Source organism: Merops nubicus, unplaced genomic scaffold (genome assembly GCF_000691845.1).
Source record: "Merops nubicus isolate BGI_N331 unplaced genomic scaffold, ASM69184v1 scaffold44230, whole genome shotgun sequence".
NCBI lineage: Eukaryota > Metazoa > Chordata > Aves > Coraciiformes > Meropidae > Merops > Merops nubicus.
The window spans coordinates 1-25381 of NW_008583299.1; the positions used below are offsets into that span (position 1 = coordinate 1).

Here is a 25381-nt window from a genome sequence, read left to right on the forward strand (position 1 = left end):
AAACAAACAAACAAACAAACCCACCACAGTTTGCTTGACTGGCTTCACCCCAAGATGCTGCGGCAAAAAGGGTTTAGAGGGAAGGTCTTTTGGGAAAGAAGAGGAACACGGCGAACCGCGCAGGATTCAGATATTCAGAACCCTGATTTTCCCGCTGACGCTGCACAGCCCTTTGTAACAGACTCGGTGAGAGGTGGGCAGCCACAGCCCCTGCCTCAGCTGCAGCACACAGACACGACATTAAAAACCTCTGAGAAGGTGGTTTAAATAAAGCCTCACCCTTCCACGACATGGTACAGGCAAGACACGGTGTTGCTTCGGATTCCCGTGACTAAGATATATTCAGACACCCGCACAGGACAACTTGTCAGAGCACCTCCAGTGCTTCATAGCCTTCAGCAGCTGGGCTCTCCTATCCCTGTGCCCCATGCCAGCTGTTCACTAAACAGGGGTGACACTGCTGACCTGCTTCACAGCAGAGTTGTGAGAGTTCATGGAAGAAAGCTGAGGGGAGACCTTATTGCTCTCTACAATTACCTGAAAGGAGGTTGTAGGAAGGTGAGAGGTCTGTCTCTTCTCACAATTAGCAAGCAACAGGCCAAGGAAATGACTTCAAGTTGCACCAGGACATTAGGACGAATTTCTTTACTGGAACGGTTATCAAACACTGGAAGAGGCTGCCCAGAGAAGTGGCTGAATCGCCGTCCCTAGACACGTTTAAAACTTGTGTAGATGTGGTGCTTAGGGACGTAGTTTAGCAGGGGACTTGGTAGAGTTGGGTTAATAGTTGGAGTCAGTCTTGAAGGCCTTTTCCAACCTTAATTCTATGCTACAAAGTAGCACCCACCACCAACTTCACCCTCCTTACCGTTTCTATTCAATGCATGCAATGTATTCTGGCAACCTAAGGTAAAAGGCCTCAAAAAGTAGGGATTAATCAAAACAGTACCCCAGGGAAAAAGGTGTTTCTCATTCCGATGCGCTGGCTGTTGGCTTCTTCTGAAGCACAGTAGTGACCCTGCCTGCTGCTCTGTGCAGTGAGTTGTACATGATGAGTACCACCATAGCCAAATCAGAGTCTGGGTCAAAGAATCAGCCGGTTTTTCTTGGGGAGAGGGAGCTGGTGACAGCAAACAGTTTTAGGCAGACATGGTTCAGCTGTCTCCCGAACACGGGCCTGGCTCACAAGAGGGCAGCATCCAACCATTTTGTTTCAGAAACCATCCATTGTCTGATCCCCAGCTGAGGAGAAAAGGCAGGAAATTAAAATACTCAAAGTTTTGTAGAACTAACATGATCTCCAGTGTAGGTCTGATTAATTTTTTTCCACTCCATTAATGTCTGAAAGTACATGAAACAAGAATTACTATCACTTCACTGAATAGACTGATGACTTGTCCAGCATCTCTGCTGTTTGGGGGGAAAAAAAAATAAATAAAAAAAAGGCAACCCCCCTCTTTGTAGCCTCCTTCAGCACTAATCAGGAGATCACTAGAAACACTCTTACCTACTGCAGCATGACTAGAGTGTACTGAGAGGCCTTTGAATTAAATCTTAAGCATGTTCAGATACTGATCTTTCATGCTTTTCAGGTACACGCAAGCAAAGTTGTTTTAGCTGCTCATTTTGGCCACTATCCTGAGTTGAATCAGGCAGTGCTAACCATGTGCTCTTCATGCAGCATTTAGTTCAGACACATAGGATCAAAGGTAGAATTAAATCTCACCAAACACAAAACAAGTTTGTGTGAAGTAATGTCCCTGCAGCATTACAATATTTTGCTAATAAGGCCTTACATGTACCAATGCTGTTGATAGAAAACATTACCTTTAAACAGCACCTACAGTGGCAGTTTAGGAAAGAAATGATAAATTTGGAGTAATGTTTCTAAATTTTTTTAAGGGCAGGATCTTGGCCAAGTGCCCATTGTAACAGCCATGTTATACACTAGCATAACTGGTTGCTTCCATTATTTTAGAGCTCCGAGTCAAAGTGAGCCACAGCCTATGCAGCAGTGGTGAGATTGTAGCTTCCTTCAGGTGTTTGCACATCAGCACACACACCCTCTCTTTTCTAGCTTGGAAGCGAGTCAGTTGCTTGCCCTTGGCATCCTTCTTAAGTTGTCTGGGAACAAGAATTATCCCTGGCTGTTGCTGTGCCACTGGCAGACCGTGTGAAGCTAGGGTGTCACCAGCCTCTGGCTGTCTCTCACAGCTAAGGATAAAACCCTGTGAAGTTCCACAGGCTAAGGCTTGCCCATCAGGACTGCCACACTCAGAAGAAAATACAAAGCCTGTATAGCACTACTCTGCTTGGTCTTGCACATTCTCACAAGCTTCACTGGGACCAGTAGAGGCAAAGACCAGCAACAAGGCGTGGGTTTTGCCCCTGGTGACAATATCAGTAATTAGCCACTGATGCTTGCTGCAGGCAGCGCTGGGCAGGTTTGTCTGCACTGCACTTCAGAAACTCTTTCTCAAGGACCACAGACAGATTCTGGTTATCAGATGTGACTTCTGCTGTGTCTTTGGCTCATCTCCTATAGCTTTCTACTCTTATTTTAATTATTTTGTGGTTAGCATTAAGCTGATGAGAATAATTAATTATATACACTTTTTTACATATATATAATATATATCTTAATTTCTTATAAGAAAGCAAGCATTTAGTCCTTTAGTGGCAAATACATTCTAGATTCAAGAATCATTTACACAAAGCATTGTGTATCTGCAGTGAAAGCATATTTTTTCAAACGCTGGGATTAAAAAAAAAAACCTTACAAGATAGCTATCAGACCTTACATCATATTTCCACGGAATTTTGTGTAGCTAGTCATATTTAAAGTCATAAACTAACTTAATACCTTAGATGTGGTTTGCTTTATTACCAGGGGCAAATGTTTATTGAATGTACTGTAAACAGTGTGGTATTAAAAGGGCAAAGGAAACACCAGGGTAATACATTTCTGAAATGCATATAAGTCATTCAACAAAAATAGGGGCTTTGTAAGGCATTAATTAGTTCTGTTAATGGACAAACTTTCTCCTTTTGAGCTTATTGTAAGGACAGCTTGGAATGCTGTACATTTCATATGAAATACCTTTTGCTACACTTAGCAATGGCTTGCTTAAATTCTTCCTTATGAAGACAACCTCTTCTAGCTAACATTTTAGACATTTTGACTTTTCAAACACATCTTCTTGCCTTTCCTGTATTTCAAGCATAGTTTGATTTCTGTCTTATGTTCCCAGATTAGTGACCTGGCAGGGAAAGCAGAGAGGTGCCAGGTAGATACCATCTTTGGAAGTCATCGTGTTGTTTCTTTTTCAGTGGGTGTGGTAGGAAATGGATTATATCAGCGATTGCATTTTGTGGCATGACCTAATTAACAGTTTACAGAAGTGTCAGTGAACTGTACTGGATCACTGGTTGAACTGAGAGGTCTCTGCACGAGGTAGAACTGCTTTATTTTTTACTGTCTCTCTTGAGAGTTACAGTACTTTTTTTTTTTTGACTTGTTCCTCTGCTAGTGTAGTATGGTGTCCTTAGCATTAAAGGAGGAAGGAAAGAAAAAGCATGTGGAGGAAAGACCCATCAAAGATTGAATACAAAAGTAGAAATGACATAGTCCTTGGCAACTGAGAGAACCATATTGCAGAGCTACAAAAAGGGCAGACTGAATGGTAGCAGGGGAGGGGAGCCTACCACTCTTTAAAAGCAAGGCAAAGCCTTCTTGTGATACAAATTGCTAGATATAGGGACAGTATTCTAAAGTGGGGGTTATGCTGCCCCAGGTCCTGGGTAAACCAGAGAAGTATTTTTACAACCTTTATTTGAGGCTTCTCAACTGACTTGTCTAGCAAGAATCTTCTAATACGACTTTTTGTTGGTTATTGCTTTACGTTGGCATGAAGGAATCTGTGGCCATGTGCTTACAATCAAACTCTGCCATATTTCTCTGCATTTTTGATATTTGCTTTTAAGAGCTTTAACAAATCAATCTTTAGGAGAGTTGAAAGTCAGACTGGTACGGGAAGAAAATTACTAATTTTGTGTTATGAGATTGACATGGTGATCAGATTTACACATGTAGTCCACAAAATTTACAACATTTTGTTAAGACGGGACAAATATATCCCATTAGCTAATATTTTTTTATTGTAAGGCATGTAATTGTATCTAAAACAAATACAATGAGAAAACTAAGAAAAGTACACACATCACAGAATTGCACTAAATCAGGTAATAATTTAAGTTCTGTTTAAGAATGTAATTCTAAAAGAAAGCAAACCATTCTAATCTCTGCAAAATGCTGTTGTTCAGAATTTAATTTATGCCATTCTATTACTTCCTTCCTTCACATAGAATCTTCTGTTTATAGTTTGTCCTAAACAGCTAATTGTTTGCAAGTGAGGGGAAAAAAAATAGGAGAAAGAGATGAAGCTTCAAGTAACACAATTTCTTGACTTCAGTCAAATGCTTCAAGTATATTACCAAAAATGTGAGGGGAGAAAACAGAAACATGGTAGACTTAACTGAGCTTAAGATTACATGAGGAGTTATAAAGTGTTTGAAAACAGGAAGATTTTTTTAACATTTTAAGATGCACAGTAAACTAACTGCTTGAATAATCTGTTAAATGTTAGAGGACAACTCTGTTGGACATCATCTCTTTTAGCTGTTTCCTATTTTAGATATCTCCAGGCAGTTTCCTGATTCACATATGAATGGTGCTTCCTTTCTCAAAATTCCTTTTTTGCATGTTTCTCAGCGAGAGAAACTAATTTAACTGTTGAAACCAGCAAATTCACATAAAAGGAAATCCCTCCTGCTATTCTGAAAATGCAAGCTCAAAAGAATTTTCTTCCACTCAGTGTTCCACATGATCTGTGGGGTTTATGATAATGTGCTCGCTCTCCTGTCTCCCTTTGTTTAGGCTTTTAAAAACCAGACCTTGGCCAGGATTATTAGAAGAAGGGAATGCCATTTGTTGTTATGCCAGGCATGGATTTACTGAGAAAGCTTTAGCTCCGTGCTATGCACAGCAAATGGGAACAGCACTGCCATGCTGCATCGTGTGACTGCAGCCCTGTGGCCTCCGTTTGAAGACTGGGAGCTCTGTGCATGAACAAGTCTGCTCAAGTTTGTGCAGACAAATCTGAGCTTAACTCTGTCAGCTGTAAGGGAGTCAGTCTGAACTAGCCAGTTACTCTGACCTGTTGCCATTCATGTGATGTTGCTCCCAAGCTAAGACATTGTGGGTCTGCATCTTCCCACGGCCATGCCCTTGTGAATGCAGTATCCCAACACTGCAATCCCAAATCCATCTTTAAGATCTTGTGTCTACATAAAAGCTGTATCACATCCACACATTTATAGCTCTCCACAGTTCTCTAACCTGGATGTATTAATATCAGGGTAAATTTTTACTATCTAGACAAGGATAAATCATGTGAATAGTGTATAAATGTATGCACTCTAGAGTTTGTAGCATTGTTATTGTGTTAGTAAAAACTGACAAAAATATCCATACCCATATAGGCCATGTCTTGGGCAAAAAAGAAAACAAAAGCATAAGCCAATGTCTAACAGCCTACCAAAAAAAAAAAAAAATATCCAAAAAAAAAACAAAAAAACAAAAAAACCCATGGAGAAAAATATCCCATACTCATCTATTACGAGATATCAACTTTCTGTTAACTTGGAAGCAACTTACAGACATTATCACCCAGTTTGGTTTAACCAAGCGGACCTTGGTTCACCTAATTTAATTTCACCTAATCTAATTTGTGGTTTTTGCAATTCACCATTTTTACTTATATAATGAAACATCTCGACAACAGAAAGGGTTACTCTGCAGGCATAGCCTTTATCATGCAAGTAAACAGTTGTGGGCAGGCAGAAGCAAGTTTGCTCCTCCCATGATTCTAGCCTGAAAAATATGATTCAGCTCAAAGTTAGAAGACCTCTGGAAGTGTTGTCAGAGCACACTGCTCAGTCTGGTAAGTCTCGGTGCTAATTTATGCTGCTAAGCAGAAGCTGGACTGATGTGACTAGTTCACAACTAGCTATAGTTAAACTGGAGGGGTATCTTCAAAGAATATCTGTATGCTTACAGAACCAGGTCAGTACATAAAATGTTTTACTCTTTTCTCCACAGCTCAGCAGTAAAAGAAATTCTCAGTCGATTTTAACTGTGGGTGGCATCAGGGATCACTCAGACACAACCTTGTCATGGTTTCAGAACCAGCTTTCGACTAGAAGCTGGAGTGCAGTACTGCTTATGTCCTTCTTTGTTCTGCTGATGTCTGGATTGTAAGAAAATATTTGTTGAACTAAAGCTCTGTTATACGTGGAAGGCATACTTCAAAGTTATTCTGTATTGACATTGGGTACTGTGCTATATTGCAGAGTCTTATGCTTTGTTTAGAATTACTAAAACACTTTGATCCTCACCTACCTCTTTTTTTCCACAACTCTTTATTCAATTCATCCACTTAAAATTTTTTGTTCCTCTCCTGTCATGCTCTCAGGTAGTCCCTAATTCTTTCAAGGACCTCCCCCCGTGGTGTGACAAAGCTCATTTTCAGTTCCTGTTTCTGTCACATTTGATACAAACTCTTCCTTTGAATCTTTAAAAAGTTTCTAGGCTATGGCTTCAAACACTTGCTGACTGGGTCTGAGTTTTGTAGCAAGAATACTGCAGACTACTACCACATTGTGCTCAGTTTTTAGTTTTTCTTATTATTTTCTTTTAAGGTGTAATTTAATTGCAGCTTGATTATATAGTTTCTACCTCGAAGGAAACAATACAGACAGTCAAGCCAAGAACAAGGGTCATTAGAATAAGCCGCCTCTTTTATCTCAGAGCTGTTTGTAGCAGAATATTTTTCCAACTAGAAGCTATAGACATTCAAGTGTACTATTTATAATGCATTGATTGCACCTCCTTCTGTAGCTGCTGTTAAGCAATTTGCAGTACATACTTCCCCTCTCTCCAGCAGTACTCTATATTTAACCCACATGCCTAGGTCTTGTTTCTATGACTTCTGCACTGGCTGTAGCATGCTATGAGCTGAGAAAAGAAATAAATCCCTTGGGCCAAATTAATTCCTGGAGTAGCTTGATTGAACACAGTGCATTTACACTGAGCACAGATTTGGCTCATACCTGACTTTGTCAGCATTCACCGTGCTGTAACTAAGTAACAAGAACACAGTCATTAGGGGACAGATGAATAGCTTTCTCTAAGGTTATTAGAGCACTGAGCACCTTTAAGGAGTGCAGAAATCTGTGAAAGGAGGAGTTGGGCAAAAGGACACCGCTCCTTTTAGAGTCTGTGTAACAGAACTGATAAGCTATTCCTGTGATGTGATCGAATGTGACTGAATACTGCAGGATCTTGGACTCTTATTCTATAAAATCCACATCAGAGGAGTACAGGAAAAGATTGGAGGGAACAGCTTCTGCTGTACTGAGAAAGGTACATATTTATATTTTCTTATTTCTCAGACTTGACACGATTTGTTATCTTAGATAATGTCACTATTTTTAACAGTGGTGAATATGAAAGCAGCAGTGTTTTCCACATTCTGACTGGTGCTCATTGTCAGGAAGCCAGTCCGTGGGCAGCCACAGCTTTCACAGAGACAGAGAAGGACATATTTGTCTGCAATGCATTCGTACTGTACTGTAAACCTTGGCAGCTGAAAGAACTGAAAGACGAGATAACCTCGACTAAATTGAAAACGTAATTTAGGGGCAGAAGTATGCTGGAATTTGGTACTCATTTGTATTCAAGAAAGAGCTGAATACAAGTCAAGCTTCAGTTCAGTCATATTTGACTGAATAGCTTTTATAAATGTGTTGCCTGCAGCTGTATTTTATGGGGTTTTTCATTCTTAAGAGGGAGTTCTGCTACAGCAAAATGTCTGTGAAGAACAGACAGAAAACTGGTACTTTTGCTTGCTAGCCCTGTTGCTGCTTATAAAGTGTCTTTTTGATGTCCTTTATGAACATTTACCTTCTGTCCTTTAAAAACAAACTCATATTTACCAGTCCTGTCAGCCACGTCATACCAGTTATCTCCATAAACAACCTTTACTGCACTTACTTGAGCCTACTCTTTTCTGCTTACTTTTGCCATGGACTCCACTAACAAAGCCCTCAGGTTCAGAATCTCATGCATTTGCACAGCACTGCAGTATTGAAATGCAAAAGAAAAATTTCCTGATTCACAGCTTTAATTTGCATCAGTGGAAAAAGAATTTAACCACATTAACACTGTTAACAATTTACTAGTTACTCAAGTTTAGCAATATTTCTTAGCAGCCTGCAGCTGGTCTCAGGTTTGTCTCTGCCAGTCCCACACTGTTCTTTTAGCATTCCTTCAGGATCACTGGAATTAGAACTGACTGGGAATTTTCTGAAAAAAACTATAATATTGGCAGCAGTCATTGAAACCAGATCTTAATGCGTGAGGCCATCCATACCAGTTTTGCTGAAAATCTCAGGAGAGATTTCTCAGAAGGCAATTTCTAGCTAAAGTAAGAGACACTCTGTGCCCCCTCCAGCTACATTTCTGGGGTTGGTATCCACTGAAGATTTGAAACCAAGGTTCTCATGCCCTGCTTAGTGTCAGTGAGGCTTTCTCTTCTCACCAAGTGCTTTATTAGCTGTGCTGTGGTGGATCCCACCTTGTCTGGCCTGCTAGAGCTGTTAATTTCTATGGAAATGAGCCAATAATTCCTTCCTACTCTTTCAGATCCCTCAGTGGGTATCCTCACTACCTAGGTTCAGTCATGCACTCCCCCCGTCCTGAGGAGCAGCTTGTGGAGAGCAGACAGCTGTGCTGGGAGACAGACAGATTTATACTAGATTAGCTGGTAGCCTTGGAAGCAGGGCAGGAGCATGCAGCAGGGATTTGGGACACTGAGGATTCGGCCCTTGATCTTTGTGATGTAAAGACAGAGTGTGAAATAGGGCCTGTCACAGGTGATTATGCTGAGGACCACTAGCCATTTTGGTCTTTCCTCTTCCAGCCCTTTCTCCCTACCTCTGTTTGCGGCAAAATCATCCAATAGGAGCTTGTTTTACCCCCCCCCCCCCCCCCCCGCAACGCAGAATCTCAGCGGAGAAAACTTTTCACAGAGCAGCTCCTAGTGTGCTGATAGGGCAGAGCATTTTCTGTTTCTAGCAGTCCACTGCATCCCAGGTGGCATTTGTACAGTTCAGCTGAGCTATGCCAACTACTGGCCTCAAACACTCGTACAAATAGTACAAACACTTCCAGAGTTCTGGAGTGTGAATAAGGACTGTTAGAAACAAATGCTTCCTAGGAGTACCTGAAAGAATTTTCTTCCTGGAAAACTGCCTTTCCTCAAGGCCCAGTAAAATGCATTTCTTACCCTCACAAAATTCTTTTATCCCAGACTGTGGCTTTAATCATGCGGTGTGTTCGCTATAGGCCAGTCTGGATCAGAATGCTACAGATCCATGGTCTGTCTGTATGGCCAGTTTGTTCTAAACCCTGGTCTTCTTCATGGGGCACATAACCATTATATAAACCTTTTCTTGATAGCACTGACTACTGCTTAGACAATGGCTAATGTGAAGGGAGTTTTAAGTGGGTAGCAATTATCCTCACTGAAATCCCTCTAGGGAGAATGGATTTAAACACCCTTATGAAGCTTAGTTGATGAGGCTCCCTAATAGGCCACATACACTTTTCTGTATCAGACCTTTGCATATATAGAAGTCTGAGTTTTTGTAGTCGTGGCAGGGATACTAAATTATAGTAACTAGAAAAAAAACTAGTAAGAGGGAAAATTAAATTTCATGCAAGAAATACTTAGTGCAAAATTATATAAAGTCTGCTGAGCCTGTTTTCATGATGTCAGTGGAAAATCTGAATGTCAAATTCCCAGAGTAAATTTCCATTGAAATACAAGCTACTAATATTTGGCAATACGCCGATTATTCTTTGCAGTGTTGCACCCATTTGAAAATAACATAAACAACAACAAAAGAATAGGAGGTAAAAAGATTTTTTTTTACCTTTAAAAGTACTAAAATACGAAGCTGTTGAATTGTGTTGCCTAGAGCAACAGGGTACAATATGTTTGGCAGAAGTTAGTTTAGACTTTCTGACCAAAATACTCTTTCTTGCTCTGGGGGGAAAAAAAAAAAAAAAAAAAATCAAGAAAAGCAAAATCCTGCAAACCAGAGACTGCCTCATTCAAGGCAGCAGAGGAGAGAGGGAGGAGCTCTGCCAGCAGTGGCCCCGTGCAGAGCGGAGCCGTTGCTGACCCCGCTGTAGAACCGTGCCGACTCCTCTGCGCCCTTCTCAAACAGCTAGGATAGCCTTCCTAATATGCAAATCCTCTGCATGCTTTAGTGCATGAGATGCTTAAAGGCAAAATTTTAGCAGCTTTAAAAGAGTTTAAACTTAAACCTTTTTAACCCTTTTCTAAAAATAGGGGATACACCTTCCTCCTTTACACAGGTACATGTATGGGAGGATTTAGTCTGTTAATTTGCATGGCCTTTGTGGAAAAGCTCTAGAAGATTGTTTGCATTATTACATTCTTCTCTCTGCAGACTCAGCAGCAGAGAGAGTCTCTGCAATGAGTTAGGCCCTGTTGTCCCCAGGCACTCTACTGTTGTAGACCATTTCTATTATCCTCAACACCATCAGACCAATGAGAAGATTCTTTTGAGAAAAGAGGTTGGATGGTATAAATTTACCAAGCACTCCCCACTCACCAGGTTCTATGAGCTAATGAAGTCTGAATTCAATTCTAAACCCTTTAGCATCAGAATGCTGAAGTACTGTCTGGATGCTTAGAGATGAGTGATAAACTCTTAAACAACCAACTAATACTTAGCAGTTAGAGTAAATGCATGAAAAATTATAGAAAGATTGGATGCAACATAATTTTTCCTTAAAGGCCTGCTTTGTCATTAGGCTGAAATCACTTAAGGAAGGTGTCTGAAGCAACATTTGTCTCCACATTTTCCCTGTTGTTCATAAATTCAAGAATAATAATGTCAGATAGGTGTTTGCTGTCTTGGTATCCCAAAATTGATCTCTTCAGTTAATGCAGATAAAATCACTTTGCCTCTCCTCGGGTGTTACCCGTATATCCACAGCAGGGACTTCTCTGACAAAGATTAATTCAGCTTCACACTTTGAAATTACAGCAGTAGCAGTACCTTTAACTTACTCTTGTGGCAACAAATATGTAGGCAAGACAGGCCACTCATGAGAAGATCAGAAAAATATTGCCAAAATGAGCCTCAAAACTAAGTCCTCTGACTCAAGATCATAACATTTAATTCCAGTCCTGGAGATCTGCAGCCTAATGTATATGCTGTCTTTGTAGAAGAGATTTTTTTTTTTGTCATTATGTTTAGGACTTTATTTTCAGTACAAAGCAAAGCAATATCAATTTTTCCAAGCTAAAATTGTAATGAGTGGTTCTGTAATTAGGCTTATAAGGATTTACCTTTATTAAAAAAATGTTCTATAGCCAACAGTTTTCAACCTTGCAAGTATTTTAATATCTGTCACCTCTTATTTTTGCATCTCTAGGAAATGAGGTCTTGTTAAGTACTCATAATGTAATGAACTAAGCTTCAGAATAGTTAAATAATCAAATCTGTTACTTTTTAAATCCACTAAGCATGAAACTCATTAATGCATGTGCCCTTATCAAAGCTCAGTATTTAAAGGTACTTACTTTCAATATGTTTATTTTTCTTCTCAGTAAATACCAGATTTTAGCAGAGGAATGTTGTTTTGGAATCTGAGAAACAGTAGCAATCAGTAGTTTAGATCAAATCTCCATACACCTTCCTCTATCAATGTTATGAAAACTTCATACAGCTGTTATGAAACACTGAGAAAAATCTCAATTTGAATTCATCTGCTTACTCAGTGTTATCTTAAAAACTGATCTTATAACTTGTTCTAATCCTTGTTTTTTCACTTCAGGGAATTCTAAGACCAATTATTTTTTAACAGTACTTGGAAAAATTTAGCAGAAGGCTAACAGCATTACTGAGAGGTCCCTCCAGTAACCTTTGGTGAAATGGCTGGAGTCACCTCTAGAAGCATAATGAACACAATGTATTGTTTCGTGCTCCATCGAATTTTTATGTTGTTAGCAAAGCTGGAGATCATATGACAGTAAGGGGGTGGTGAATCCCCTAACTTGACAATTATTGCCATAATAATAGATACCTAAGTCTGAGCCAGTCTCCTGAGGTTTTTTTTAGAGCCATTGGAACTACTTAGGTATTTTATTTTAAAGGACAGGTAGGTTGGGGCAGCTGATTCCCACAATTTGTGTTTGCTTCTCTTTGAAAGCTGAAACAGAGGTACTCCCATTCAAATGCTGATTGTTAGATTATAGTTGGCATCAGGGGAAACTGCTGAACTGCACATCAAGTTATGATTTGGTCTTATGAAACCTGGCAAAAAGCACACGATTAGATGCATAAGAAAATAACCCAGTGCTTTAGAAATACTCGTCAGTAGTTTGACAGGTTTGGGCATGAAATTTTAATATGTTTTCTTCTAAACTCTGTCTTCTCAAAAACAGATTTAGTGATAGGTGTTATTCATTCCTCTCCATAATGTTATTCCTACAGTTTGCTGTTTATTCTGCTGCTGAAATTTTCAGTTTGCCTACTGTTTTTCACTTCAAATTTTAGCTTTCAAAGAGAAGGCTCACTTTATCATGGTGTTTCTATGCACAGAAGAGGTTGCAGTGCTAACCTCTGTACTTGGAACCTCAGTACAAGCATTAAATAATAAGAGCAACTGCCTTGTAATAAGTGGCTATGGGAAACTTGGCTATATGCAAGTTCAGTTTTATTGCATATTTAATGATTCTCATGAATCCACATTAAAGCTAAAACTACAGTTGCATTTTCTAAAGCTGTCATAATATGACTGTCTCTTCAGTAGTGGTAGTTTTAAATTGGTTGAATTACACACTTAATTTTCATATCAAATATTTTCCAGCTAGGAATAAGAAAGCAATTACTTATTTTGGTACAGACCTTTTTTCCCTCTGAAATGGAAATGGCCATCACCAATGCATCTTGCCTTTGGCTGGCTGCTTTTACAGTCTACCACTATCACTAAATTTTTTTCTACATCTAAGAAGACAGAAATTAGGAAGGACAAAATTTGAAAAAGAAGCTGTGTTAAAAAAAAAAAAAGTAAAAACAAGATATGGCTGCTTTGCTTCTTTTAAAAGTTACCTTCTTTGGAAAGTGGTTTTCAGAATAACTGCCTCCTGAAGGAGCTCTGCTAAGAACAACTCCTACTGCCAGTTTATAAAGGTGATGGGGTGGTATACAGCAGTAATAGCAATAAAACCCCAGTTGCTGAAAAATGTTCTTCAATACAGCAAAAACAAATGAACTTGTCTAGGAATAGGAAAAAAGCAGCATGTATAGATTGTTGCTACCTGTGAGCAACCTCTAAAGATCCGTGGAGGCAGGCGGGCTCTGCTGTTACATATGGTAGCATTCACATGAAGTGCAACGATCTGAGGCACCGTAAGAAATGGATCCCTCCGAGCACTTGATCATAGGAATGGCCAAGCTAAATTGCTTCCTTGCTTAAATTTTAGATGCAAGACCATCCTCAGACTACACATGTTTGAGCTTAAATATATAGCTTTTTTGGTGTTCTTGGCAAATAAGTTACACAAGATGCATAAACAAACCAGTGCTGACAGCCACTTGCCAGCCTAGATCCAAAAAGACATGAAGAGAAATGCAGATCACTATTTTGCCTTCAGAAAGGATTCTTGAGTGAACTTGAAGCAGTAAGATTTCACAGCTGAAGACCCAAAAAATTGTTTTCCAGGTGGCCTAGGAGAATTCTCAGGTGTTGCCCTTCCAGACAAGCTAAAGGGCTGTCAGCCTGCTCATGCTTTTGCTTAAGAAATGGCTAGAAGAGATGGAAGACTAATCTGCATGATTCAGAAGCATATCCAGATTTATACCTTTTTGTCAAGCTAGTTGCATCTTGGTATCAGGATGTCACACTTCAGTACCTGCTCTGGGCCACAGCAGCCTAAATACAATCTATGCCTTTGAAAAGATAGGGCACATACATCTCAAACAAGGTGTCTTTCTGCACTAAGTGCATTCTTTTTAAACAACAAAATCTTTTAAAGGATACTGCTGTCCACGTAAGGATGAGGGTGAAGTATTTGTTCAAGATCAGCTGAAGTTACTAAAATCAGCATGTCTAATCCAAGTTGAGTGCTTTTCTCTGCTCTGGCTAACAGAGACACATTAAGAAATAGTATTTCACAGGCTGCACATAATGAAGAAGCTGTCCTTCAATACATGAGCTTTTGAGCATGTTATGTCTTGTAATTTTCATGTATAAAGCCTGTAGCAGCATGAGAAAATGAGACAATGAAAATCTGGTTTGCTGACATACTCTTCCATGCCTGGGAAGTGTTGTGTAAATGGAAGGGCAGGATTTTACTGACAAGCAGGTCCTATATGTTAAAGTATAGAAAGAAGTCTTCATAATCTGTTCCCTGTCCAAAAAAAGAAGTCTCAGCATTCCTTCAGGAGGGGGAGTGGGGCTGAGTTACCCTACCAATGCTTTCCCTTCCTGTTCTGAGAAATCTCACCAAATGGTCTCACAGCTACACTAATCAATAGAGGAGGAAAGCTGTTCCTCAGAAAATACACCACCTAGTTCATCCTGCAGCTATGATCCAATTCTTGCTGTCCAACAATCTTTGAGGGGCAGCCCCCCAAACACGCTGACAAAATCTCATAGTGCCAAAGCAACAGCCTGTAGCAAGCTGTACTCAGAGGATGCCAAAGCATCCGTTGTAACCAGAGGGTTATGTCTGGTAGCAGTTGGAACTAATTCAGAATGCCAACAGTCCTGAACACAGCTGGACTGCCACCAAGGGAGTCACTGGCATGCAGGGCCCATGCAGTGCCCTCGTCCAGAGTCGAGGTGCTTAGATACCTGCTGGGGACAGCAAACGGCTTCTGGGCCCCACCCATTCATTGCAGTTCAGCATTACCACCTCTCAGCTATGTCAGTAATCCAGATCCATCAGCAATGACCAGACAACCAATAAGCCATGAAAGCCAAATGAATCTACAGAGATATTTTTCTGTTAAACTAATGATATTTTCATAGCCCAATCTACTTTCTCAGTGGACAGATAATGTGGAACATATTCAAATAGAAGAACTAGAAAGAGGAGTCCCATATGGAAGGTAGAGGACAGCTGGGCCTAAAGAGTAGAACTACTAATGCATAGAAGGAAAGGAAAAAAAAAAACAACATTCCTTCATGGTCCTTTTGAGGTAAAGAAGCAGGTTCTTATTAGCTAGAAAACAAAATTCAGAAAGCCAAGGAGCAGTATTTTCATGTGCTAATGATGGTGGTGAGCCCTGAAAGGAAATGTCTCAGGTCAGACTTTCCAAGGAAAGCATTAGAGGTCCCATGTTAACATCAGTGACTACTCACCAGCAAGAGAAATACTTTTAACTGCTCCAAACAAATCATACTTGTTGTGCAACTAAGATAAGTGGATGTGTGAACAAACATTTACTATACTGTAGGATGAGAATATCTCCATAGAAACTCGGTCATCTTCTGAACTCAGTCTGTGTTCTGCATGACAATTCAAAATTTAAAGCAGTGGGGTAGAATTTTCCCATGTGTAATGTGTGTGTGCCAAGTCCCAATACAGAATGGAGGTCTGACCACCCATAAAGTTTAGGATTTTCCTGGGACAGTTTTTGAGGAAACAAAAAAGGGAAGCAAAAACAGGTAGGAAGAGATCTGGGGGAATATTTGGCTAATCATATGGTCCCTTTACCTCTGGTCTTGGGCAACTTAGGCAAACTTTTTGAGGAGGCTGTACCTCCTGTTGGATCAATGGATCAATGTTTTTGCTGAACTCCAGGGTAGGTGGAACATGAATTCATGTGCAAGTGGAAGCTGTTCACCATTTTCAGCAAGCTGAGAGAGAGACTTAATAGAAAGAATCAGAGACTAGAAGGAGTTCAGTGTCATGTTTTTAAAAAACATTTTAAAAAATGGTGCAAATCAAAACAGCCTGCAGAGGTCAAGAAGTTGGCTCTGAAACCTTTAGACCTGCCTTCAAATGTCAAGACTTAAGGAACAAATGAACTTGGCTTTCATCCATCCCAGTACTAACTGGAGCACATTCCAACTGTGCAACTGTCAGCTCCCACTTGTGGGAAGCAGAGGTGCAAAAGTGGAGATGTTAGAAGCTACATCATTAGAAATGAAGTGGGATTTGGGTTGTACAAGAAGAGCCTCATTTGCAGAGAATCCTCAGGCAAATCAGAACCCTTGGTTTGACATCCTCTCAAAGGCTAAATCAATTTCTTAAGAACCCTTTCTCTATCAGATCTTGTGTGCTCCTGCATGGAAGTAAATGCACCCTTCTGTATACTGGCTTGCCCGAAGTCCATCAGAGTAAATGGCTTTGATGGGATTTATTGCTTGAGCTGTACAGGGTGACATGCATCCCATCTGCTGAGCTTCACATTCAGATGCCCTAAACGCTCAATAAGAAACACACGCATAGGCACCTGCAGCTTCAACACTGAATTTCAGGGGCAGAATAAGCACAATCCCATCAGATAATTTGAACTGACACAGAGAAGTACACTCTCTTCAATGTGAAGAGCCTGGACTCTTCTCTGATTCAGGGATTCAGTTTTTAAAACCAGTGAGAAAACATCCCTACTTTATAAAAGAAATGTATCTTTTTTTCTCAGAAGTATCAGACTGATGGTTCATGCCAAAGGTTTTCTGAGCAGGAAAAAGGCTGCTACCTTCTGTAAGCCATTCCACCAGGCACCTCCGCTGCAGGCTCTGAAAGGAAGAGGCACACTGAGTCCTACTGAAACATCAAGCTCAGCTTCTCTGCAGGTCTGCATGCAAGGTGGTAACTTAGCACCTCCAGACTGATTTGACACAATAGTACCTAACAGTGCCCAGTTTCTGCTGATAATGTGCTCAAAACTTGAGGGTGAGACATTCCATGTTTTCTTACCAAGGGGAGCTTAGGAGTTTCCCCATGCTCAAACACTAGGAAGGTGTCATCACATACAGGCTCTTATTTCAGATTTTAAGTCCTCTGAAAATGGTTAGAACTGTTTTGATGCTGAAAGGCTCCTTGTGAAGTGGCACACTTGGAGCCAGGACTGAGCAGCTGCGTGGGGGAAGGGACCAGAGCATTAAATAAAGCTACTTGTTGACTGCTTGTAAAATTGGCTTCTAAAGGGAGTGCCACAGAGCACCATCCATTGTCAAGTGACAGAGAGTAATTTTCAGCTCCTTTGGACTATATCATAATTAAAGTCTGTATGTTCTTGTTCAGTATGGTTGGTTGTAGGTTATTGAACTTAATATTTACAAAAAAAAATAGTGCTCTCCAGTGCCACCTTAACCCTGGGCTGTTTTTCTCTTTCCTTCCAGATGCTGGAGAGCTCTTCAGTCCCTATGTTCATCGTCTGCCTCCTGCTTTCCATTTTGCTGCTTTTTGTGGTGCTCATCAGGAAAAACGGCACCGCTGCCCTTATCTGGAATGAAATAATCCGGGAGAAAATAACTAATTTCATCATGAATCAGAGCAAAGAACAAAGGATTTTAAATTTTGTGCTGCAGAATGCAGTCCGAGGAGACCCCTGTAGTGTGATGGACACTATAGATAAGTATTGCTCCCAGAAAGAGTGGGCCATGAATGTGGGCAACGAGAAAGGTAATTGCAGCGGGGATCAGAACTTGAAAGATCCTTCAAGAGTGGCATAGTACAGGACATGTTACTGTATTCACTGGTAACTTCCACCTGCTGAAAAGAAAAAAAAAAAGTAGTACAACATCCTTGTGGTCAGCAGAAAGAGCAATGCATGCTTGTGCTGGTGTCTTTAAGGAGGGGTCCAGTGACTAATCCAGAAAATCACAGGACCAGGTCTGGGTTTGTATGTTGTGTACATTGCAAGTGTCTAATCAGCAGGTGACAATTTATGGGAAAAATCTAAGGTTGTGATATACCTTAGTTCCTATACAGGGTGGCATTAAGGCATAATTAAGTAATTTCAGATCCTTAACTGAAAAACAGTAAATTGATAAAGAAGTATTTTAAACTACATGAATTTTGTAGATGCAAGCATAAGTTATAACTTACTGCTGAGGGGAGAAAACCTACCCATGTAGTACCTAAAAGCAGCTATCAGGTATTGTTGCTACTTAGCAAGTAATCATCTTCTTGCCTCCTAAAAGAAAATGTGGACAAAACATTTTTTTCTTAGCTGCAGGAAAATGACAATCTTTTCAAAAAACTGTAATGGCAAAATGCTAACATATTCCCTTGTGAATTAGACACAAAAATACCTCTTGTCAGGAAACTGGAGGGAAAATTTTGTTAGTTTGGGATTAATATAGCTAATGAAACACAACTGTAAGCATTGCAATAAAAATGGGTAGTTTTTGTGAAACTAGCTCCTCTGCATACCCATCTGGGGTGCCTAGAGCAACTGAACAGTAGGTAGTGACTGAGTAGGAATTCTTAAATCTCTAAACTTCAGTTATTTGGGATTACGTTCTTAAAAATTTCACTTTAGTTTGCTCTGACAAGATGACCTTCCCTTAGATAAGAGACACTAAAGTTAATGCATCTTTACTAAGATTTTGAGAATGACCACATGATCTCATGATGCAAGCAACATCATCATCATCACCACACTATTCATAAACAAATGACAACCAGGAAAATATCACATAGCAAAATGCATATGTATATTGAAAAATTCCATGGGCCAGAGTAAAACCCCTTCTAATAGTTTTTCAGACTAGTTATCTAGTTTCTAGCCATAGAAGTAAGAGAAGACAGCTTTCTTACAAATAAATCCTTTTCTTCAGAAGGACTGAACTGTCACTTTTGGGGAATTTTTTTTTTTTTTTTTTGCTGTTAACAATTGACTAATATTTTGCATCCCATCAATTTATTTAGCACAAGAAATTTTTTATCATACTACTGCATATAACATTTGCAACAAATAGGAGCACTCAAAAGTCAGCAGCTATATATTTCACAAATATAGTCAGTTTCTGTGATACCCTCTTGGAAAAATACCCCACACACTGCATTTTTCACTCATAACACTATAAATATTTTAGTTAATTCAGGCACTTCCTTACCCAGAATTGTTTATATTGTGAAACAAAGTAAGGTTTTTTAAGTTGAAAGCTTGCATTTCAAAACTTAGAATGTCCATGATCACCTTGATCAGATATGCCAATTTGCAAATTATTGGTAAGTTTACACCAACCCTTAATTTTTCCATCTCCTGAGCAGCTGAGTGCACAGACTTTGTAAGTTTCTTGTCACTGACTTGCTCTTCTGTATTTGAATCAGTTTGATTTTGTCAGAAGTTAACCTATTTCCATTTAATTCAGGTTTAGTTCTAGACAAGACAGTGGAAGAGGTCAATCCATCCGTTGCACTGGAGCTGGGAACATACTGTGGCTACTCAGCAGTTCGGATCGCTCGGCTGCTGAAGGCAGGAGCTCGTCTTCTCACTGTGGAGTTCAACCCAGAATTTGCTGCTATAGCTAAACAGATGATTGAGTTTGCTGGGGTACAAGATAAGGTAAATACCACATGTTTCTGGATGGTAAGAGGAAGCAGTACATGGAGAGTGGGACCCTATCCATGGAAACAACAGTAATGGGTTTAAATTTTTTACTTGTCAAGTAAGTATTATACCCTAAGTGGTGTAAGACTTGCAATGTTTAACCATCAGGCTTTATAGCTGGGAAAAGCCACCAGTGTCTTCTGTATATACAGTGCAAGTGAGCTACAACTGTTTGCAGCAGTCGGGGGTCTAAGTATGGTGCAGTGATGCAGACTCAGCTGAGAGTCAGGGTACAGTTTGAGGCTTGTCAAGGGGTGTGTGTGTAGTGACTTAGTCACCCATAGTGACTGTGAGAATAATACAGGCCTAAAGGGAGGCTCCAGGGTCAATTATTTCACTTATCACAGTCGCAGGACATCAGCACTCAGTCCTTTTCATAAAATTAGTATTGCATATCTAGTGTTGCAAAACCAGTTAGATTTACTGCCATTATTGACCTGCAAGACTCCCCCCAGATTCCTCCTCCTGATAATCAGAAGCTTTTCTACAATTTCCAGGTGTTATTCATTCACTGACATTTTGTGTTCTTTCTTTTCTTGCCCCAACAGCCCTTATTTAACTAGATCTATGCCTAGTTGCAGTCCCTCACTTCTCACAGCAGAACAGCTGACAACTTCACTAGGTCACCTCTCAAAAGTTAGATGAGAATATTGGTTTTCTCTATATAAACCAAAAAGTTCAACTCAGTGTCAGGACTGAGTATGCACAACAGAAAAAAATGAAACATGGTCTAATTTGTTACAAAAGCTCACAAGAAGCAGTTGCATTATGTGCAATTAGACTTCAGATGAGGCATACTTACCCAAATCTAGTTGGTCACACCTAAATTTTGTGCAGTTTGAGGTGTCTTGACTCTCTGTGTGGTTGGTTGAGATGCAGATGTTTCCAGTGTATAATCCACCTCGCCCCAAGGCAGGCATCTACAGCAGGCCAGGGGATTCATGCCCGAGAAGTGCCTATTGCACTAGACAACTCAGCTCAATGTAGATATAACTAGAGGTAACAAATCCCACCATGATACCTTCTAATGCATTTCTTAACTTGTTGAAGAGAACCTGAAGTACTAGTGACATCTAGAATTCCATTTTCCCCATTTTATTTAATCTCCTGAGCAGCTATGAGTCATAAACCAGACAGATTTCCCTACCGCTTTTTCCTCTGCTTACAGTATATGGTGCTTGTGTAACAAATCAATGTGCAGCAGCTTCTTTAACAGTACTTATGCCAATAACTTGTGAGGAAAATGTAATAACCTCTGTCCTGCCTCCTCCCTCTACTGGCCATATCAGTTTAACATACTGTAACCTCCAACATTTTTCTAAACTAACCTGTTCTCTGTAGTTTTTGCTTCCCTTGGATTACAAGATTCAACTAAGATTTAACTACTTTTTTAGTTACATAGTTACAAATACTGTTTCCAACAGAAGATTCCCATGTTTCCAGTAAAGAATCACATTATCCAACAAAAATAACAGGTCACTTTCTGCTATTACTTAAAAAACCCTAAAATAACCAAACCAACCAGCACCATATTTTAGAACATAAATGACTTGATTTGTCAAAAAGAAAAAAGTATCCTTGACATAACTCTATGAAATAATTCAACTGAGGCAACAGAGCTACGAACAGGATTCACTGATGTCTGGACACAATTTAAAATGAGCTAGAGGCATGTCCTTGTTCCTAATGGTTCACAACTCATCAGATGTATTTGCATTTCAGGTAAAAATCTTAGAAGGCCCTTCAAATGAAATTATCCCCCAGCTAAAGAAAAAATACGAAGTGGATACTCTGGATTTTGTCTTCCTGGACCACTGGAAAGACAAATACGCACCAGACACCATCCTGCTTCAGGTCAGTTTGCACAATTCCAGTCTTAAAGTAGCAAATGCCTCGATGTCTGAGGCCTATATTCTTTATGAAGGACCTCATCCTCTGTAAAATGAAGAACGGCAGCCAAAATAGCAACCTTAAAGTAAGAAGATTTGGGGGACAGGACCCCACACTTTTGTTAGGGACAAGTGCTGACAGGACTTGGTAAATACTGCTGAGCCATTTTGTTTCCTGAACAATTGGTCTGCAACAGGCATTCCAGCTGGAGGAGTGCATGGTCTGGGCCTTACACTCCCTAGGACTGTCTGCATGCTCACCAACTGCAACAATTGACCCAAAAGCATCCTGATCTTGGGAACAGGTGAGACTTAGGACCTGTATATCCCACCTCCACCTCTCCAATTTCCTCAATATGTACCCCCCTGCCCCTGCCCCGGGGTCTGTTGTGCCAGGAGAACCTTTTGATGAAATACTGTTTTGGTAGCACAGCTGGGTGATACCTTTCTGGGAGTCTTTACACCATCTAATTAATTGGCTGCAAAGCAACTTTCAGAGGAGTGCCCCAGTTAGGCATTGGCCAGGGAAGTGCTGTCCAACTCCATCTCTAGCCCCAAACGTGGAAAAATTAGGCTTGCTTCTTCCCAACCCATCCGAACCATTACTGTCAGCATTCCAAAACAAGTTGGCTGTGACAGCAGTGGGCAATGAGAGGTGAGGTCTGCTGGAGAGGAAGGCATTTTCAAATGTAAAATAACAGATTCACAACATCTGTATCTATCAACACAGCACAGAGATACTCTCCTGGCTTTGGAGCTGCAGGCTGATGGAATTTTTCTACAATTGCTTAGCTATTTGTATGGAAGTGTAATTTTTCAATTATTTTCTTCACAAATAAATCCACTTTTCTTCCACAGAGAACCTGCCAACTACTTCCTGACCCCAGCTTGAGGTCTACATTATTTTCTCATCCAGGCTCCCTTGTTTTTTAATTTCAGCCCTGTCCTCCAGATAGCAGTCTGAAAAGGAAATTTGTTTGGGGTTATGAATAGCCAGTATTGAATTTACACAGCAGTAGCTGAAGAAAATGTTCCCTCCCTACAGTTATTTTGTACCCAGAGAATGTTTTCTTCTAAAGTGGCTGTGTAAGGATGACTGAGCTCTTTCCACTGGGAAGAGCTAGCACATCCTTATCAGCAGTTAACCTTCACAACAAGGCCAAAACAAACAGCTTAATTCCATGGTAATGGTCAGTCTGATGCAACTGTGAAATAAAGTTGCTTTGCTTAAAGAAACAAACCAACCACCACTAAGTGGTGAGAGGAGAAACATGAAGATCCCCACATTTTCTCAGCTGTTACAAACCTCACATGCAATTTTGGCAGGTATTGCAGAACGAAAGGTGAATATCAAATATGAATATAAAATATTCACATCAAATACATATTGCAAGTGGCCTGGACAGCATTCCTTCTCATGCACTTCTAGAAAAGCCTGACAACAAAGAGCATCTGAAATCCTGATGACCAGTGGAAAATACAGCATAGCATGTTGTCACTTGTAGGCTTCTGTAAGCAGCACATCAGACCAAAGGATATTTGGCTTGTATCTAAAATTGCTTCTACTGTGCTAACTGGTGTTCAGTCACCAGAGGAAAAAGCAGTAAGCTAAACAGTCTCTGCAGCACACTCATCACCAGGACTTCCCCAATGTACTGCAGTGACAGAAACCACCTCATGTTCCAGCTACAACTGCTGCCTGTAAACACAGGATAATCAACCAGCCTGATTAACTACAGACTGCTCTAAAACAGCTAAGCTCAGACAGGCAACTTAATACTAGTCCAAAATACCAGTAAAAATTAGGTTTGTAGGTTTACTGAGGATAAATATTGCACTTTAAGTAATAGTGCAAGTTAGTTATGCCTTGTGGAAATTTGTCACAGTAATTGTTGTGCACAAACCCTGCTTTATGCCCAGCTCCTGAATAAAGTGGTAGAAAGTTGTACAAGATGAAAGGAAAACAAACACAGAAAGATCTTTTCTTCATTGAGTGGTTTTGGAGTTTGAGACAGGCCAAAGCAGACTAGTACATGCCAGTCTCTCAGGTGACCTTAGGAACATTTAACATGTTTTCAAATGCAAGGCATGAGACCCAAACCAAAACTATCTTACTGATCATGTAGACATAGTTGGAAACAATCTGAGCAGCAAACTGCACACCTCCACTGCACTTGATTTGCTGTTTCAGAACTTGAATGACCCAACATGTTAACAGCATCTCATGTTCTACTGATTATGTTAAAGGAAGGAGTCAGCATACTAAACATGACCACAAAGGGTCAGATTATTACTCAGCTTCTCCCATGCCTGGTCTTCCCTCCAAACTTGTAGTGCAATGGGTATTTGGATGCAAGCACTGGAGTATGACATGGTTAACATGAAAGAACATTCTATTCAAGCCAATGTCTTCTTAACAGTCACCGTGAAGCAATTTCTCTTCTTTCTAGGAATGCAACTTGCTGAGAAAGGGCTCAGTTCTTCTGGCTGACAATGTCATCTTCCCAGGAGCTCCAGAATTCCTTAACTATATCCGCAACAACTCCCATTTCCAATGCACTAACTACCCATCTCATCTGGAATATATGAAAGTGGAGGATGCTATGGAAAAGGCTGTGTTTTTGGGATAAAGAGAGCCATTAATACCTTGTTTCAAATTACATAAATGCAACTGCACAGGTTAACTTGTCAATGCTTTAAATTCTGGGGGTTTTGTATGTTGGAGCCTGTAACTAAAGCAAGAGTTAGTGGAGATAATTTTAGACCCAGGGGAACCAAGGTCTGGAGTAAAGTAGGGTCATTGCTCAAAGGTCTGTTGTGTTTTTTCACAAAATTCAGCAAACCTAGGTGATGCACGTTGCCTTGCCTTCACCAGCACCTCATCAAACAGTCTGTCACTTTGAGCTCAAACTTTAACCACCACAGTTTGGGCTTAGGGTGGGGTGGAGAAAGTTGCTGCAACTTATGAAGGTTCGTGTCCTCAAGCTAAGCTCATTGTTACCCAGAGTGGAAAAAGCATGTGTATTGCAAAGAAAGACTACTTCAGGAGCCCTGATTTTACTGTGCTACTAGGATGCTGCTTAATGCAGTGAAGGCTTCTAATGCATCAGATACATTTTTGTATAGCTGCTGCAAGTTAATGCTCTATCTCTATGGTAAAGAAAATGGCATGCACTGAAAGAAGACTGACCCACGCAGTGATAAGGGATTAAAACAGAATTTTGCAGAAGACAAAATAATTAATTGGCCCATGCAGAGGCAGGGAAACCTGAAGTAAAAAGATGAAAATAAATGGAGTAACAGACAGATAACAAAAAGAGCAGGCTCTTTCCTAAAGAACACCAAAACTATGTACTATCAGAGACCTTGTTTATCCCTTCATATTTACTTATCCCTTCGTTATATTGTATAAACATAGTGTGTGCTTTTTAGGGGCAGGGCAGGCTGCTTACTCCAAAGTGCTGGTGTTCAAGATGCTGTATAAAGACAGGAATGGATTTTACCAGGTGGGTCCTGCACTCCCTGGTTAACCTTCACGTCGTTAACATAGTGTGAATAATGAGGATTATCACTGAGAAGATACAAAACCAAATCTGAAGTCTTTGACTCACCTGAACAATGCAAAAATCCACTGGCATTTCCTGGCATGTCCTGCTGTGATTATATGAGGCAATGGTCGCATTTATAAATAAAACCTAAAAAACAATAGAGCAGGCACGTGACTTCCTTTGTTTCCTATGAATTTTGCACTGCAC

The 25381-nt window shown here is 40.2% G+C and overlaps 1 protein-coding gene across 1 annotated transcript; it reads left to right on the top strand.

Annotated features, from left to right (window-relative positions):
• Positions 1-7237: 7237 nt before the first annotated feature.
• On the top strand, positions 7238-24305 carry COMT (catechol-O-methyltransferase). Its single transcript, XM_008940028.1, has 5 exons — positions 7238-7483; positions 17519-17801; positions 19499-19692; positions 21460-21591; positions 24077-24305. Exons 2-5 carry the CDS (start codon positions 17519-17521, stop codon positions 24254-24256), a joined length of 789 nt encoding a protein of 262 aa, XP_008938276.1. The 5' UTR covers positions 7238-7483; the 3' UTR covers positions 24257-24305.
• Positions 24306-25381: the final 1076 nt, after the last annotated feature.

What these genes read in the sequence shown, in the direction of transcription:
- COMT (XM_008940028.1), top strand. Translation starts at nt 17,519, where the DNA reads ATGCTGGAGAGCTCTTCAGTCCCTATGTTCATCGTCTGCCTCCTGCTT. An exon ending in GAATGTGGGCAACGAGAAAG is followed by an intron (nt 17,802 to 19,498) that starts GTAATTGCAGCG and finishes CATTTAATTCAG; the next exon opens with GTTTAGTTCTAGACAAGACA. An exon ending in TTGCTGGGGTACAAGATAAG is followed by an intron (nt 19,693 to 21,459) that starts GTAAATACCACA and finishes TTTGCATTTCAG; the next exon opens with GTAAAAATCTTAGAAGGCCC.